This window comes from Anguilla anguilla, chromosome 17, assembly GCF_013347855.1.
Source record: "Anguilla anguilla isolate fAngAng1 chromosome 17, fAngAng1.pri, whole genome shotgun sequence".
Taxonomy (NCBI): Eukaryota; Metazoa; Chordata; class Actinopteri; order Anguilliformes; family Anguillidae; genus Anguilla; species Anguilla anguilla.
Window position 1 is genome coordinate 20,384,457 of NC_049217.1, and position 18,091 is coordinate 20,402,547.

Genomic DNA, 18,091 nt, shown 5'->3' on the forward strand with positions numbered 1-18,091 from the left:
ATGGGAGCAGCCCCCAAGAAAAACACAGTGCTGCTAGAAGGAGTGTTGGCTGGCCGGTCGCTTCAGTAAAATCTTCCTACCAGACCAATGTCATAAAAGCCCTTCCCCTGTCCAACGATAGGGACACTGTACTGTAGGAGTCACCCTCTTTTGGATGCTGTCTTAAACACAGGCATTAATATCAGAATAGTCTCCTGATGTGTTGGATAAACTCTTCATCCGTCCCACTAGTAATCCCACCCCCATCCCCCCACCCCCCACTCTTTGTTTGGCTTAATAAGCCCCGCCTCCACCTCCACATGGTACATGTTCTGGAAAATGGCTACAGCGCATTGCCCAGGAGTCGCGCTCTTTAAGGCATTTAGAGCTGTTTGGAAAAGGATGAACGATGCTATAGAAAAGCAAAACATTTTCATTATCATAACCGTTATTATTGTTGTTATTATTCTTTTATTTAGTGTGCTCCATGGACTGCAGGCTTGGCAAAGCAGCAGCACATTTTAAAACCTAGCAATGCAGTGAGCTCTCGGCTCCAGGACTGGTTCCAATCACCACAGATCCACCAGATCTCCAGTTCATGCCCAAGATGACTGACAACGCTACGAAACAATGCTATAGGAGAAAATAAATAACGAAGGTTACCTGCAGACAGACAGAGACGGGAGAGGTTTATGCGGTTTCAGTTCTGAGGACAGCTACAAGCACAATGGCCTTTTAATCAGAGAAAGAGACAAGAACAACAACTCTTCTCTAAAAGCACATTTGAAAGGATTGTCTAGATTTCACAACGCATAGTACAGGACAAATTCTAGCTGTACTGAATAAATAATGTTAATAACAGATATATTTGTAATTTACAATGTCTTCCCTTTTCTTTACCCACTCCACTATAGCACCTTGCATTTTCATATTTTTAATATTTCAGTTTTTTCATATTTACCAAGAAGGCTTGGCAAAGATGTTTTCAATGAGAATGCAACCTGAACACAACCTTTATACATTGTGAAGCAATTCCAGTGTTTAGATTAAATTAAATTAAATATATTCAAAGATAGAATATGGTTTTACATTAATGTGCTAGTGTTTTATATGGATTTTGTCCTCCCTCTTCTGAGTTCCAGCGCTTTTGTCCAAGCAACTGCCAGGAACTCTGGGAAATAGAGTTCCAATACCTTCAGCAGATCCGTGGCAGTTACTCATCAGCTGGGAGCAAACTGCCTCAGTCTCACAGACTGTTTCAGTGAGAAGGGACCCCTGGGGACTGTAGCATGGATTGGAAAGTTTTATTTTATGATCCCAAAGATCATGACATGACCCCTTGGTGCTGGCTGGTATCTTTCCAAAATGTTTCCAAATTTCCAAAGTTTTTTTCTCCATTTCCCTTTTTAGAATGGATGTACAATGCAAGGAATGTGCGCTTCAGGCTAACTGGAACACCACACTCCAAGTCTGGCAGAGCAGGCCTCCACTAACTGCCATTATTTTTAACAGGATCAATCGGCCATTAGCGAGTAGAGGGAAGGAAACAGGGAAATGGCTGCTTGTGCTGGACTTCAAAGGGCTTCGAATCAAAGCTTCTTTGCTCTCTCCGCTGAGAGTTGACTTTCATTCCTCTGATGAAATCCTTTGAAGGAAGGAGGCGCTTTGCTCTCTCATGGGTTCTTTCCCCAGTGCCAATGTGCCATTCTCATGGCCCAGCTCCCAGAGTTCACAGGGATGCATTTTGCACTCTGCCTCCCAAGAGGCTGATGGGAGTTGTAGTTCCTGTGCAACTCGGTTGCATGGAATCAGGGTGCTGCCGCCCTGCATTTTCAGAGGAATGCTAAAAAGTCTGGCTTATCCTTTTTTGGTGGAGCTCACGCCTTCATATTAATATTATTACTGGCGCTGTCAGCCGCATGCTGCATATGACAGAACAAACCCACAAGGAAAAAAATGAAATGATTACCCATGAGGACGAACTTTGATACTGGCCTAATGCCCCGCTCTCCCCTCCCCGTGGGATATGCACTGCCCTAATGTCCGCCCCCCCCGCCACCCTTGGGATGGCAGAGAGGAAAAATGAGGCCAGGCTGTAATGTGGACGACAGAGGGGAAATGAGGGAGAGAGGCATCGGATCTATCAGAGGCTAAGCAATCTGCCGGCTGTGTTCAGCCTAAAAGCTTGCGCAGTCACACCCGAGGGTAATTCATGACTGCCATTATGAGTGATTACACCAGGCTAAGGAAGCGTCCAGGCCTCTCACCTGTGTGTGTGTGTGTGTGTGTGTGTATACGGAGTGTGTGTGTGTGTGCGCGCATCTGTGTGTTGGCTCTACATCAGCATAGCTCGCATCGCAGCCTTGCTTATCCTGTTTCGGTTCTTGCGCATTCTCCTCTTGGGTGGGGCCTTGCGGGCCGGGGTACGGGCCGTCACAGGGATGGGCGGCGGTCTTGTGGGGGGCGGCGGCCTTGTGGTGGTGGGGAGTGGCGCTGTTACTGGGAGAAAGTTTTGAAAAAAACGTTGGAAAAATCAAATACTGACTTTGTCTTTGATCTCTTGATTTTTTTTTCAGTTTTTAACGATACTGTTTCTAATATCAAGGAAGATTACTAACTTCTATTACCCAAGATCATTAATAACTTGCAAGAGGTGGTCTGCAATCTCTAGCAGTCAGAACCCACATACACACATTTCATATACGATAACTGTGATGCCATACAGACTCTTCCCTCGATCTGAACAACATATAAATGACAAAACATCATGCATTTTAAAAATGGGGAAACGGGCACTGGAAGCCACTGCATTAGCTTCGGATAACACGCGCGATAACCGCTCTACTCCCAGACACGCAAACGGACGCGATAACACGCGTGATACTGTGCCTACCTGCCGTTTGTGTGGTGGTGTGCGTCTGTGTCTGATGATGCAGGCGCTGGTGCCGGTGGTCGTGGTGATGATGCTGCTGCCGCTGCAGTATTTGTATTTGGCGATTCTCCTGGTCGAGTTTCTGCTGCAGTAAGAGAAGCGCTCCTTTCTCCTCCTCCAGGCTCAGCTGCTCCTGTCGTAAGAGTCCCCTCTCCTCGCCTCTCTCCGCGGGGCGACCCCCGTGCCGGACTTGGGCAGTCTCATCAGCGCCCCCTGTGGGCGGTCGCGTCTCCGTTGGCGACTGCGACGCAGCGCTCGGCGTCTGCGTCTCCGGGTCCCAGGTATCCACGGCGACGGCGCGGTCCCTCGGCGGCCCGCGCCGCCCCCCCTGCGTGGCGTTCTCCGTCACGTTGAGCCAGGCCGGGCGCCTCCCGTCCGCCCACGACTCCTCGGTGGCGTTGCGCCCGTTCTCCCGCAGGCCCGACTGCCCCGCGCCCTGGGGGGGCCTCCTCAGGCCCAAACCCGTCAGCAGGGCCCGCTCCTCCTCCTCCTCCTCCCACTGCCCCGTCAGGTTGAGCGCGCCCAGGGGGACCTGCAGGGGGGGGCGCCCGGTCTGCGCCTCCAGTGTGCGGGCGCGGCCGGGGAGCGTGTTGTCCCCCCGCGGGGTGAGCGCGCGCTCGGGGGGGTACCTGGGCTGCCGCTCGTCCAGGTGGAAGTTCTGGTTCCACTTGAGCTCGTCCCGCCGGTGCAGCTCCTCCTTGGACCGGGTCCTGCTCGGAGGGTCCTTGGGGCCCTGCCTGCGGGGGTGCAGCTTCTTCGGGGCGGTCCTGGCGCCCTTGGGAAGGGGGGCGCTCTGGCAGCGGCACTCCACGTGGTCCTGCACGGATATGACGGCCTTGTCGTAGTGCGGCCGCCTGCTGACGTACTGAATCTTCATCACCTTGGGGAGAGAGGCAGGGGAGCAGACGCTTCTTTAATGGCTGCCCTGACAGAACCCTGTCCACCTCAGAGGTGCATGGAGCACCTGCCCATAGCTGCTCTGTGTGTGATGGTGTGCACACCTGTACATCCCTGAGAATGCTGTGGGTGTCAAGGAGCAACTGGGATGGCAGGTATGCCATCCCGCCAAGTTACGCCTTGGCGGGGGCATGCCCCATACCTATACAGCACCGAGAGTTTGGCACTTTTCAGGGTTCCCCACAGAAATAACCACAACAGCCACAGACACTCAGCCCTTAAAAACATGAAATTCTGTACATTCTCACCCCATTTCAACAGACAGAATTCATAAACAACTTCACATGTCCACACAATAAAGCCCCAAACTAAGGGGATTTTGCATTTTCTTCTTCTTCTCATTCTTATTTTTCCTGCTGCCTATCCCACTAACAACATGTCTCCCCATTGGACAATTTACCGACACCAGCCAAATCTTCACCTACACGACCAAATCAAAAACTTGCATACACACGCAAAATACCCATACCTTTTTACTCAGTTTAAACAGCTAGTCTATCGGTGGCCTAGTGGGCAAGGTTACAGTCTTGGGAACATGGGGTCCTAGGTTCAAGCCCAGCTAGGAACATGTTTCTTTAACCTGCTTTTACCCTCACAAATAATTGTCTACTACTTCTCAATTATTGCTTTTGCACCATATCTCCCTGCCGTTCACCGAACGTATACACTGCATTATGACGTACCGTCTGCATGTTCAGTTATTAACCGACTACAATATTGCAAAGCCATATGGATTCAACGGGAGCTCTTCTGTGCTTACTGGCCTGTGTTCCTCTTTAAAACCATGGACAGGTTTGTTAATGATATTTCACGCATTGCATAGCTATGCCATGGTGCTGCACTAACAAAGTCACAGACTGGTAAACCTCCGGTAAGCCTCGCCCTCAGGCAGATCATTTCCTCTTTTACACTAACGTTTTCTTACGCTTATATTTGCTTTACCAAAACTCACTCACGGCCACCCATATGCATTTCATGACGGCAAATGTATTCCTTTTATTAAAAAGTTACACCAGTTCACCACTGTGCCATTTCTACTAACTATATTTCTTCACTTGGCTACCATACAAAACCTTCTTATCAGCAAACGCCACGTTTCTACATTCATGTTACCTCGCCCTGTTCTCTATCTAGCCACATACAAACAATTACTACGTATGTACATTCTGCAACTCCCCATTAAAACATTACATTTAAAATCATGACTCACTCATAATTATAACTACTACTGAACATGAGAAAAGCACATCAGTACACTAGATTTCACACGCAACTTAACCCTCCACTTTAATTACTAATGTTTTATACAGACTGTTATATATACCGTTCGATAAAGAAAGTAAGCTCGCTCATGGTCACTTCATTTACTTCGCACTATAGTCTGTGATCATGTCAACCTTCCCCTACATGCCCAATCTGGTAAAAACATATTGTTTCAACTACGCAATTTCATCATTTCTCCTAATTTATCTCACACTGTTGTTATTTTCTCATATGCAAAGCCTGCTGGGACATTTCTACATGAATTCCAATGTGTTCCATAAGGCAATTCGAAATATTTGACACTTTGATCTGACACAACATTTGCATGACATTGTAAAATGGTAAGATTACAAAACACAGGGCCAAGTGACTTGAAAGAATTGAGGAAATATTGGGTAGCATTGCTTTGGAATACATCTTATTTAATTTCAGTGAGGCAAGAAAGCCTATATTGTTTGTAGTACCGTAACTTGGCGTAATTTTTCCAACGAACCCAAAGGTGTTGGATGGGGTTGAGGTCAGGACTCTATGCAGGCAGTCCATCGTTCTGGACAAGACCATTTCTATATGAACCTCACAGTGTGTCCGGGGGCACTGTCATGCTGAAACAGGAAAGGGCCTTCCCCAGACTGTTGGAGATCCACAGAATCGTCTAGAATGTGATTGTATGCTGTAGCATTGGGATTTGCCTTCACCGGAACTAAATGGCCTAGCCCAAACCACGAAAAACAGCCCCAGACCAAGGGGTGTCCAGATATTTCTGATCATACAGTGTGTGTGTACCTGCAGGTAGCGGGTCTGCGTGATGACGGGGACACACTGCAGGGTCCTGGCGTTGCAGCAGCCGGAGCAGCGCTGCACCTCCACGCAGGGGGGCCACAGCATGAAGTTGGCGTTGCGGCGGTCCAGCATGGTGCGGGTCACCTCCAGAACCTCCGTCCGCACCTTGCACAGGGCCTGCTGCGCCGGCTCTGCTTCTGAGACACACACACACGCGCCGCGCTAATTTACCAACTGCATCCCACCACAGTGTGTGAGTGCGTGTGTGTGCGTGTGTGTGTGTGTGTGCGTGTGCGTGTGTGGTCAGTGTGTGTGCGTGCGTGTGTGTGTGTGGTCAGTGTGTGTGTGTATGTGTGTGTGTGTATGTGTGGTGAATGTGTGTGTGTGTGTGTGTGTGTGCATGTGTGTGTGTGTGTTTCTGTGTTTCTGTGTGGAACTGTGGAAGACGAATGTGTGTACAGAACTGTGGAAGACGGATGACCCAACAGCAGGGTGCTATACTTTGCTTTGGACGTATAAGCGGATTACAGGGTGTGTAAATTGATGTATTTATGCGGGAGCATTTGCTGAATAAAACTAAACCTGCAGTCTAGACCATGGGTGGGTAAGTCCTGGAGAGCTGGTGTGAACACAGACTCGGACTCCGTTACCTGTACACAGTATACAGTGCCACTGCCAGCTCATCAATCACACTACAGCTATGCTTTCAGATGCCATTCAGGGAGTTTAGGGAAAATGTCACGTCTTGTAAACGATAGAGTTTGGAATGCTAAAACAACCACTGCATGCATTCTGTCATCAATCAGAACTGAGCAGTGAGGTGCAACGTTAAGGTAGGACTGAGCATTGAGATGCAATGTTAGGGGAGGACTGAGCATTGAGATGCATTGTTAGGTGAGGACTGAACATTAAGATGCAATGTTAGGGGAGGACTGAGCATTGAGGTGCATTGTTAGGTGAGGACTGAACATTAAGATGCATTGTTAGGGGAAAGATATCAGTCCAGCAGCTGACTGGCAGACCTGAATAAGGCTGGCCTCAGGGAAAGGTGCTTAGCTTGCTATGCACACCAGACCGTTAAAAACTCGCTCGCCCGCTGGCCATTTTTCTTCCTTAGGTTTGGATGCTGCTCCCGATTATTAAAAGGTAAACAGCATTTGTGTGAGAAAGAGAGCAAGAGAGAGAGAGTGGGGGGGGCAGAGCGAGAGGGGGAGAAGGAGGGGGGTAGAGAGAGGGAGAGAAAGGAGAGAGAGGGATGGAGAGGTGTAGACTCACCAAGGCTCCTGGGCGAGCGACTGAAGGTGTTGTTGGAATGAAGCCCCACGGCTGGCTGACTGTCTGGATCCTCCTCTGCAATGAAAAACAGAAAGAAGAGAGAGAGAGAGGGAGCAGAGGGAGCAGAGAGAGTAGAGGGAGAGGCAGAGAATGATAGAGATGCTTGAATGAGATATTTTTCCTACAAACGGTATATCTTCTTGTATCAAAGTGCTGTGTTAAAGTCGCCTTCACGAGAATGCAGATTTCATGTGTGTCTGTATGTTGAGTTTAATCGCGAAAATGAAACATAGTTCTGAGCACAAAGGAAATTGTCTGTGAAACAATCACCCCTATTTTTATAGCATTCTGGTTGTGAACTGTCAGGAATACGTGGGCCATACTCTATAGACTGGACTTCTGTGAGTGTGTGCATGAATGTGTGTATATGTCTGTTTATGTGTCTACTCGCAGTAATCGCTCTGTGTCTGTTAGTCAGTGTGTCTGTGTGTAAGTGCTCCGTGTCTCTGTCAGTCAGTGTGTCTGTGTGTAAGCGCTCTGTGTCTCTGTCAGTCAGTGTGTCTGTGTGTAATCGCTCTGTGTCTCTGTCAGTCAGTGTGTCTGTGTGTAAGTGCTCTGTGTCTCTGTCAGTCAGTGTGTCTGTGCGTAAGTGCTCTGTGTCTCTGTCAGTCAGTGTGTCTGTGTGTAAGTGCTCTGTGTCTCTGTCAGTCAGTGTGTCTGTGCGTAAGTGCTCTGTGTCTCTGTCAGTCAGTGTGTCTGTGCATAAGCGCTCTGTGTCTCTGTCAGTCAGTGTGTCTGTGCATAAGTGCTCTGTGTCTCTGTCAGTCAGTGTGTCTGTGCGTAAGTGCTCTGTGTCTCTGTCAGTCAGTGTGTCTGTGTGTAAGCGCTCTGTGTCTGTCAGTCAGTGTGTCTGTGCGTAAGCGCTCTGTGTCTCTGTCAGTCAGTGTGTCTGTGCATAAGCGCTCCGTGTCTCTGTCAGTCAGTGTGTCTGTGCACGGTCACGCGTATTTCAGTCGATGGGCCAGCGTGTGACCGTGTTGGGGTATGCGGTCGCCTGGTCTGATCAGTATGGCTGCAGTGCCCATTGTACACACGGTGGGTGTGGTCAGTGGAGGAGAACAATGGCGCAGGCTAATGCATGTCTCTGTGTGGAAACCCCCTGAGTCGTACAGTAGCAATGCTCAAGGACGCTAATGACTCTAATAGTCCATTCTCTTCCTCCACACCAGCTTTTTCCCATGCTGGAGCACCAGTCTTTCCATCAGACCCACCTTTCCCCTTCCTACACCTCCAGCAGCTTGCGTAACGGGGCCAATCAAAATGCATTTCCAGGTATGAATGAGACTTAGGGTTAAGGAGGGTTAAGAATGCCATACCTCAAGCTGTAACAATAAGATGGGCGGCACTCTTTAAAAATAGATACCTTAAACGCCTTCTATTAAATTGCCACCAAATATGTAACAGCACACATGACAGAGTGTAACATCATTAGTGCTTCTCTCTGTATCAGTGTGTGACATCACTGCAGTGCTTCTCGCTGTATCAGTGTGTGACATCACTGCAGTTCTCTCTGTATCAGTGTGTGACATCACTGCAGTTCTCTCTGCATCAGTGTGTGACATCACTGCAGTGCTTCTCTCTGTATCAGTGTGTGACATCACTGCAGTGCTTCTCTCTGTATCAGTGTGTGACATCACTGCAGTTCTCTCTGTATCAGTGTGTGACATCACTGCAGTTCTCTCTGTATCAGTGTGTGACATCACCGCAGTGCTTCTCTCTGTATCAGTGTGTGACATCACTGCAGTTCTCTCTGTATCAGTGTGTGACATCACTGCAGTGCTTCTCTCTGCAGAATAAGAATGCAGATTTACCTACGGAGTCACTGAGCAGTAGCAGCTGTAGGTCTTGGATGGAGGTGATGGGGCTGTTTCTCACCATCTCTACCAGAGCTGCAGGCAAAGGGTCCCCCTGGAAGAGAGAGAGATCAAAAAGGATTTTAAAAAGGGAGGAAGGAGAAATGAAGACACAGCTTTTAATCATCCACTGAGGCCAGAGCAACTCAATTCAACTCAAATAAAACTGTTTTACCCATAGTCCCTCAGGCCATGGCAGGATGATACATATTTAGCTGGCAGATTTAGTTTTTTTTCCTTTTTCAAAACGTGGGAAATATTTGTCATGTATTGTTTTATATTTTGAGTTGGATAACAGGAAGGGCATCTCTGTCCCACTCTCTCACGACTCACAGTGACTTGAGAGTTTTAGTTCTGCAAGGCCCTTAATGCTGGAGACTGACACATTGACAGGGTGCGTGGACAGTCAGATATATTCTCTAGTTTCTGCCTTGAATGTAATACAGTTCATACAGTGCCACATAAGAAGATTGTGTTTGTAGCAGACAGAGGTAATGTATATGCATTAATGAGTCCTGTACTGGTTAAGCTGTATTGGTTTAGGTTTGCGTATTTCGGTGTTGCATTCCTGTATAAGTATCTACTGTCTTTGCAAAGTGATTGAGGACCAGCCAAATGCAGGAACTGATGCTGCACTTGATACATTTTCTTATTTTTGTGTTTATTACCAGCAGGTTAAAATGAAGTTATGGAGGCACAAAATAGAATTTATGGGGCTGATATAAATAGGCGATGCTTGTCTGGTTGAAGACGATGGCAAAACTGCCCTGTTTTACAGTACAGCACGAATGCAAACTGCAACCAAATTTCCAGATTCATAGAAAATGAAGAGGAACACAGACACACCGACTTAAGAAAAAATGTTACATTTTAACAGTATAACAAGATATTTAAACATGCTTACTTATTATTAAGCAGTGAGCATAGTTATAGAGCCCTACGGTCTCTGTACAGCGTTGCTTTTGAGTTTGCCTGGTAAAAACTATAAATTAAAAATAAACAATAAATAAAAGAGGTTCAGATTACTATGGATAGATTATTCGTGATCTGGTACATCAGCATATTGGCCATAACCTTAGCATCAGGTCGGTACTGATAAGCCAACTGTAAGCTATTATAGCCCAATACCAATATGACCCTGATATTATCCCACATTCCTAAATAAGATATTACAGTACAGAGTATTATAACACACAGTGGCACACACAAATACCAAATAGGCAACAGAAATCATATCATGATCCAGCTAAAAAGGCAAAGCAGATCCATCTGGATCGGTTGAACACTGCAACATTACAACTCCATTTGTGTGTGCTGAATTTCAAGTCTCATTGCAGATTGGTGGTGTTTAACACACTAGATTATTACATTCACACGTTCTATAAAAATGCAGTGCTCTCATCTTTCCCTGATCTGTCAGAGCTACGGAACATAAGAGAATGGCAGGTAAAACAATTAATACTTTTTTTGCTCCATTGTTAGTTTGTCATCCCCCTGTAGAATACAGAGCGGTTGTGTTTACGATCAGTTGAGACATTTGGTCCCGGATTTGGTCGTTGTCGTGAGTCTGTGTGTATGAGCAGGAAAACACAAAACAAACACATCACCCCGAGTAGCTTCTTTGGAAAAAGTACACACACACTACATAAACACACGCCAACACACACACGCAAACACACGGAACTGAAACCAAGTTCCCTAAACAACCTGGTGTCGCAGTCATGAGGAAGACCTATCTGGCCAATGTTTTCAGATTGCAAATGTGTTTGTCAGCCTGAGATGGTGCCAGAGAATTTTTGTTGGTCTTTCAGCCAGTCAGTAGATTTATGGATCCCTCTGTCTGTGCACAACAGCAGTGAGCCAGACTGTCAAGTGTATGCTAGCATGCAGGCATGCAAGAATGTCTTAGCGTGAGTAAGCGTGATTGTGTGTTTGCATGCAGGCATACATGCATGCATGTCTGTCTGTACGCGAGTGAGCGTGAGTGTCTGCATACAAGTGAACATGTGTGTGAAAATCTTTGTGTGTGCTTGTCTGTATGTCCATTCAGGTGAGCATGAGTGTGCAAGTGTTCATGTGCACACCAGTGTGCATGTGTGTTTTCATGTCTGCGTGTGCAGGTGAGAGTGAGTGTGTGCGTGCCTGCGTTCTTGTGTTTCCCCTCTGCTCCTCTCCCCAGATGCAGTGAGGGACACAGTCAGCCTCCAGCAGAAAGCTCTGGCCCACTGGGCAGTACCTCGGCAGTTACGCACCTGCTCCCATCTAACTACAGTCCCATAGAACTCTATATATGTCTGCCTTCAATGACAATTCTCACTGGGCTGTGTGAGAATCACTTAAATCCCTCCTTAAAAGTGATAACTTCCTACCAAAATACAATTTTTTAAAAATAAAAGTGAGCATAGTTAATTTGTAGGTCAAGAGGAAGGTTAATGGCTTTTCAGACAGGCAGTACAGTACAAGAGATGTATGCTCATGTGAGTGTGTATGTGTGTGTGTGTGTGTGTGTGTGTGTGCATGTGCGTGTGTAGAGAGATTTAGTGCCATCACTGAACCTGTGTGTGTGTGTGTGTGTGTGTGTGTGTGTGTGTGTGGACAGATTTAGTGCCATCACTGACCCTCTGTCTGTGTGTGTGTGTGTGTGTGTGTGGAGAGATTTAGTGCCATCACTGACCCTCTGTGTGTGTGTGTGTGTGTGTGTGTGTATGTGTTGCGTGCGTGTGAGTGTGTGGAGAGATTTAGTGCCATTGTTGACCCTCCCTGAGAGGTTATGCAGTGCAGGGGTTCATTGGTGTATATGAGGATGCAGAAACAGAGGAATGCAGGTAATGTCAGTCAGAAGAGGGAGAGAGAGAGAGAGGAGGGGAGGTGTAATGACATTTAATTATAGGCCTGCCACGCAGCTGACACGTGTACACGTGTGAACACACACACACACGTGCACACACACACACATTAAACACACAGCCTCTCTCTCACACTCACACACTCAAATTAAGTCTCAAAACTGCATACAGGCAGACACGCTGAGAATCAACTAACAGTCTCACACACACAGACTCAGTGTGAATATGTGAGCAGTAATTCATATATAAACATGAGAAAATTACATGGCCACCAGCCCACAGATACATGCAATTGCTAAATCAGATTCACAGAGATGTGTGACCTGCTAACAAAGAGGTACACACACACACACACGCACACAATCATATATACACACACAATGATACACACATACACAGAAAAACCCATATATGCACACAATCAAATATACACAGATGCAATCATATATACATGCACACACACTCAAACAATTTTACGAGGAGGGACTTACTGTAATTTGTATAGGGGGGGGGGGGGGGGGGGGGGGGGCTGAGTGATGGAGGCTTTTCTGAGAACCTGTTTTTACCCAGAAGTACTAAAGTACTAAAAGTACAGTAAAAACTTTGAAGTCCGTGTGCAGCCTTCACTTGCCACATAGAGGCACATGATGGATTGCCAGAGATGAGAGGCGGCTAAAATATAGATTCTGATTTAAAGCCTTGCTCACAGCTATCTCCCATAGCCTGTTCTGACTTCCCCCCATATATTTTCGTGACACCCACAGACAGGGTGAATGAGGAGAAAACTGCACAAGGAGAACTGAACATTATCCCACTTTTACTGCACTGTTCTGGAACCCCGCAAGCCAGCGCGTTAAATAAAGCGATCAATCAGTGAACTGAGAAAGGTGAAATGTGAAATGGGTGAAATGGGTGAACTGAGAAAGTGCGATCCTTAAATTGCAAGATCCTCTCGAGCTCACTTAATACTAGTGTGTTCCTCTCTGGTGATCCAAGCATTCATTACGGGGTCAATGTCGCTATCAAATCCCAAAACTTGTGATGAAACATTACAATGGCATCACATCATCAGGAAGCAAAGAGCTGAAATAGAGTCCATCTATGGGGCTCCACCAAGGGATGATCCCAGTACCACCAGGTAGATGGTGCATTGTGTGTGATATTATGTTATTATAGCTCATTACACACACACATTAGTTGTTCCAATGACCTTCGGTATGCACTTATGGTACGTCGCTTTGGATAGAAGCGTCTGCCAAATAAAAGCAATGTAATGCAATGTAACACCCTGTATTACTGCTCTCGGTCAGCACAAGCCTGCTCACATTTAGTGGCGTACCGATGCTGCATTTACGCTCACTGTTCTGGGAATGTTGCTAGTCAGGTCTGGCACTGCTGCTCACAAAACCGGCCGATGCACTTACGTCCTCGTTCACTGAGGGTCGCTCTGGATAAAAGTGTCTGCTAAATAAATGTTTATTTAATGTGAAGGCTATTAGTACACTGTGTGCTAAAAAGGCTTGTTTGAGCCCCGTCATTGGCTACTGAATATCTGTGAGCAGTACTTGCCTTACAGAAGGCTCGTTTTCAAACAGGACAATGACTACAACTGCCACAACCACTCGGTACTCACCCTTTCAGTACAATACACTTAGGAGTCCATTTGTAAGCCACTGCCTTTTGCACAAACACACCGGTGGGAATTACAGGGGCCACATATAGCACCATCGTTTTCAAAACAATGACTATATTTCACTAGCCCCCGTCACAGGTGGCCTTTGACAAAATCTGCTTTTTGAATTTATTTTTTTAAGTTTTAAGGCATTTTTACTGGAAAGAGATCACAAGTCTGCCATTACTGTAGTAGGTGAACTAGCTTTATCCGAGCCAATAACCATTAAGAGGCCCAAAATGTACTGATTAAACACATTTAAATGATTCGGTACCTGAGAGCAGATAGACAAGAGCAACAAGCCCTATCAGTGCACATGCCTGCTGTTCTTGAGCGAGGACACACATCACAGAAGGGGCTCAGCAGTCTTCAAACAGAACTGCTGGTATCAGTGATTCCCAAAGCCCTCGGGCTACAATGACAGTTCCCACTGAATATGTGTGGTTTAAACAATGGAAGCACAGAATATACAATAGGGTGTGCGTGTGTTTGTGTAAAATTTACAAACAGAAGCGGAAATTCCAAATCAGTTACCGAGTGGTCAGAAAACCCACACTGTGTGAAGATGACAGTATTGGTCCAGTGTACAATATTTATACCAATGCATGCTGATAATTTAACAATTAGGCTGTAATCACTAGTTACGATAGGGTTGCAATTAAAAAAATGCTATTAAAGGGAAAGCCGCAGTTTACTATATAAGGGTCTAAACTAAACATGTTGAATTTGAGAATGTGAGGGTTTGTACTACGTACGTTGATTTTGATTGTCAAAGTAATAATTAGAAAGTTCATTTGACCTTATCTTACCTCGAAACAACCAAACCGCAGACACGCCGCAAGCAATACAAGCTGCAGAACCCACGAGCTCATCTTGCTACCCGGAGTCGAGACTCCGCGATTGACTGTGCATTTATGGAAGCGCGAGGCAGTCGCTCCTCAGCACTTGGCGCGGGGACAGCAGCTCGCTCCGTGGATCCCTCACGCGTAGATCAGCACACTCGTCGGTCTCCAAAATCCAATGCATCCAATGGAACTGTGCTACTTAGCAACTACCCGTTCTGAGCAGGCTGGGCTCTGAATTCCACCGCAAAAGCGTATGCTTGCTCGTGTGAATTCCAAAGAGCTAAGGTCTTAAGAAAGTATTTGAAGTCCATTGAAAAACAAGTCCATATATTACAAAATTGAAAAAGGATTCCGTCGTAAATGGAACGGAGAAGATCACAGAAACCAAATGTGCTGAAATCAAAAGTGAATACGGGCAATTAATTCAAAAGTTTGTGTGTGCTACATATGTTTCCCTTAGCCTTATATCAACTGAAATGCCTGCTTTACTTCCCACATCAGACAATCCCGGGTGAAAACCAGCTGATAATAAAATAAGGTCGTTCAATGAAAATGAAGAGATTCCAAAGCAGCTACCACTTTACGAGGCAGTAAAAGTTCTTGCGCTATGTTACTTCACACAGATGGTTTGGAAGACGGGTGCTTTATTTAAAAAAAATAAGTTATAAAACAACTGTATTTTGCATCAGTATCTCAGTCGATGGGTGACATATTTCTATAGGACATTTAGAAACAAAATCCCATGTGCAAGTCACAAGCCATTTGTTGCTAACTAAATAAACTGCCAACTTGTACAGCCGCCTTTATTGCTCGGAAATAAATTCGAAATTTACAACCTGTCCGCTTTAAAACAAAAAAGTAATTCACTTCTGCCTTCTACAAGCCAATATGATCCGTTACAAGTAATGTAGCGAAGCGCAGTGCATTGCAGCGCGTGGCGAAGCTGAAAACCTAATTTCTTTGTAAGCTTATCAACGGTCCTTCAGGTTTCTAACGCTTCGCCGCTGTTGCATTCTGATTACGATGGATAGTTTTTGCGAGCTTTCCGAACAGAAGTTAGTATCACTCCCCCTGCCCCTTTAAAGCAAGGCTATAAAGTCCATATTAGGGACGACAGGGGGCGAGTCGTCTTGAAGAAAACCATAGGAAAACGTTGAACCAAGTTGTCTTAAAGGGGAGGTCTAACGTAACTTCTCAGCTACGCACCGTACCGTAGCATTTATTAACTATGTAGTTACCCATAATTTGGAGATTTAGTAGCCTATTTAACCGGTCTGTTAAGAAAAACAGCACGGCACGTTTTTAAATAGGTGAACACATTGCGATAAATTGTTAAATTTGTTTGCGATTACAATCTATTTCAGGACAGCATGCGCAACTCATAGCAGGTGACATTTTCTGAGATTTGCAGGTAGCGGTTTTATTTTTTGAGATGAGGAAACTGTCTTAACTGCATAGTTATCTACCTCTTTGCATGTTGTAAATATTATTAAGGTAATTATATAGATGTTAACATTTTAGTTTTAGACAATGTATGGGCACTGTATTATTATAAGTCTGGCTACATGATAAGAGTGTAGGCAGTCTTATTATCTAGTGTCCATGACACTAGATGAACAAGCACATCTTCGTAGTGTTTATGGTAGCTGGACCTTCATGCCTGTGTTAAAAAACACTTCTGCATATGAAAAGTCTTTTCTAAAAATATGTACTCATCAAAATCATTAATGCTGGACTATGCAATAATGTGGAATATTAGTAGCTCAGGGGATTTTCACCCAGATGATAATGACCCCAGTGAGAGCAGGCATCAGAATCATCCAGTCATCGTAATCAGCAGTCACCATTACCATAATCCAGTCATCATCACTACCGCCTGGTCATTGTGTACTCAGTTGCAACCCTAGCAAAGGGAGCAAAAGGCTCCATGAAAGGGTGCATGAAATACTTCAGATGTTACTTCAGAATTCACAACCTTTTATTCCCCTTCATACAGGGGGCACATAGAGTGAATAAACCAAGAAGCGTATTGTTGTGTGAATAAAAGGCCCGAGATGCATTAAAAAACCTAAAATAGATTTGGTCGATGCTCTGTGTGTGATGGCAACCAACAAGCGTATTTCTCTGGGTCCACATTGCATCACGGGCCAGAGTGGCATTACTTTTGACGCATAAAACACTCATCGGAAATGAAAACCACTTTAAAGCTGAAATAAGGAGCTTCGCTGAAGTCCGAAAAATGAGCGTCGGATTTGTACTGATGCGATTCCGCAATAAATGCGCCTCTGTGCACCTCATAGGCGTTAGTGTTCCCCCCTGCATGGCGGTCTTCCGGCATGCCATTTAATGCAACCCCGTGCATTACAGAGCCGCGCATTCATGCGCCGCGTACTGTAGGTGAACTGTGCCGTCCCGACTGTCTGAAGCCCACTGCGTCCGTCGGGGACATGGAGGGGTCTGCGAACCGGGGCGCAGCAGAGAATGCTTTGATTTGATCACAGAGACCCCACTTTTAATGGGGGTCAGTGTTTACTGTCCTAAAAAATGAGGTGGTTCCCCAGAAACGGCAGTGGGTGGCTGCGACTTTGTCACAATTCAGCCCCCCCCAACAAAAGCCATGAAGAGATGCGTTGTGCTGCTGAAGAATGGATCAGAGGTCAAGTCTGCTAGAAACTGTTGGACATTTTTCAAAAACCCTTCCCTTTCTCTCTCTCTCTTGCTCTTTCCCTCCCTCCTCTCTCTCTCCCTCTCTCTTTCCCTCCCTCCTCTCTCCCTACCCTTCGCACGGAGAGGTCTTATGATAGTGTCTGACAGCGGCACGAAGGTTTGTGCATGTCTGCAGCCAAAATGCTTGTGAACGCATTCCCAGGCAGGATCCTTCATGGTGTGACCTCATGCAGTCCTCCACACGGCTTCTGCAGGTCTGTGGGTCGCTGCAATGGCTCCATTGTAAAGAATGCTGTGCTCAAGATATCGGTGCTTGAGATCTATACTTCCGGGTATGTTATGTACATAAGACATCAAAATTACACTTTTGGTCTATTTATGGTATAAAAGCTATCAAAATCTATAACGGAAATGGCAAGAAATTATTGCTGCCTACTTTTCCATGAGAGCAGGTGTTTTCAACCTGTCCTGATCCAGAGGCCTGCACTCAGGTCCCCATCAAATCTGGCCATAGACCCCCTGTTGAAAACCCAGGATGCAAAGTGAGGAAGTGATATTGAATTATGGGGGATGGGCTGGATGGGTTGGGCAACTGGTACTCAAACCCAAACCAGGAAGGAACACTTGTTCCTTGAGTGAGAAATTATACAAATTCACATTGAGGTGTTTAATCAAGTTGTGATCCTTAAAAGGATCTGCCACTGAGTGCCAATACATTACGAACGAACGAACGAACACACACACACACACACACACACACACACACACAGATACACATAAACACACACACACAGGCTGTGTGACACATGGCAGTGACAACTTTTTGAATTTAGTCTTAATTAACTTCCACATCTTGAAGCGCTGAAGCATTTTACTGACTTCTACTAAAGGACATCAATGAACAGAACTGCGAACTGAATGGTTTTGTGAAAGAAAACAGTGATCATTTCAATACTAGCCGG

The 18,091-nt window shown here is 45.9% G+C and overlaps 1 protein-coding gene across 5 annotated transcripts in view; it reads right to left on the reverse strand.

Moving 5' to 3' along the window:
• Positions 1-677: 677 nt before the first annotated feature.
• Positions 678-18,091, reverse strand: part of pdgfbb (platelet-derived growth factor beta polypeptide b) — a 52,714-nt gene continuing 35,300 nt past the window's right edge. For 3 of the 5 annotated variants that reach the window (XM_035398613.1, XM_035398614.1, XM_035398615.1), the window contains 5 exons: positions 9,058-9,154; positions 7,187-7,261; positions 5,915-6,108; positions 2,873-3,791; positions 678-2,478 (listed from right to left, as the gene is read on the reverse strand). In XM_035398613.1, the coding sequence (XP_035254504.1) occupies positions 2,315-2,478; positions 2,873-3,791; positions 5,915-6,108; positions 7,187-7,261; positions 9,058-9,124 (1,419 nt within the window). In that variant the 5' untranslated portion in view covers positions 9,125-9,154 and the 3' untranslated portion in view covers positions 678-2,314. Of the gene's footprint in view, positions 2,479-2,872; positions 3,792-5,914; positions 6,109-7,186; positions 7,262-9,057; positions 9,155-14,426; positions 15,590-18,091 lie in introns of those variants that run through there. The other 2 variants (XM_035398612.1, XM_035398616.1) reach the window with 2 other exon arrangements.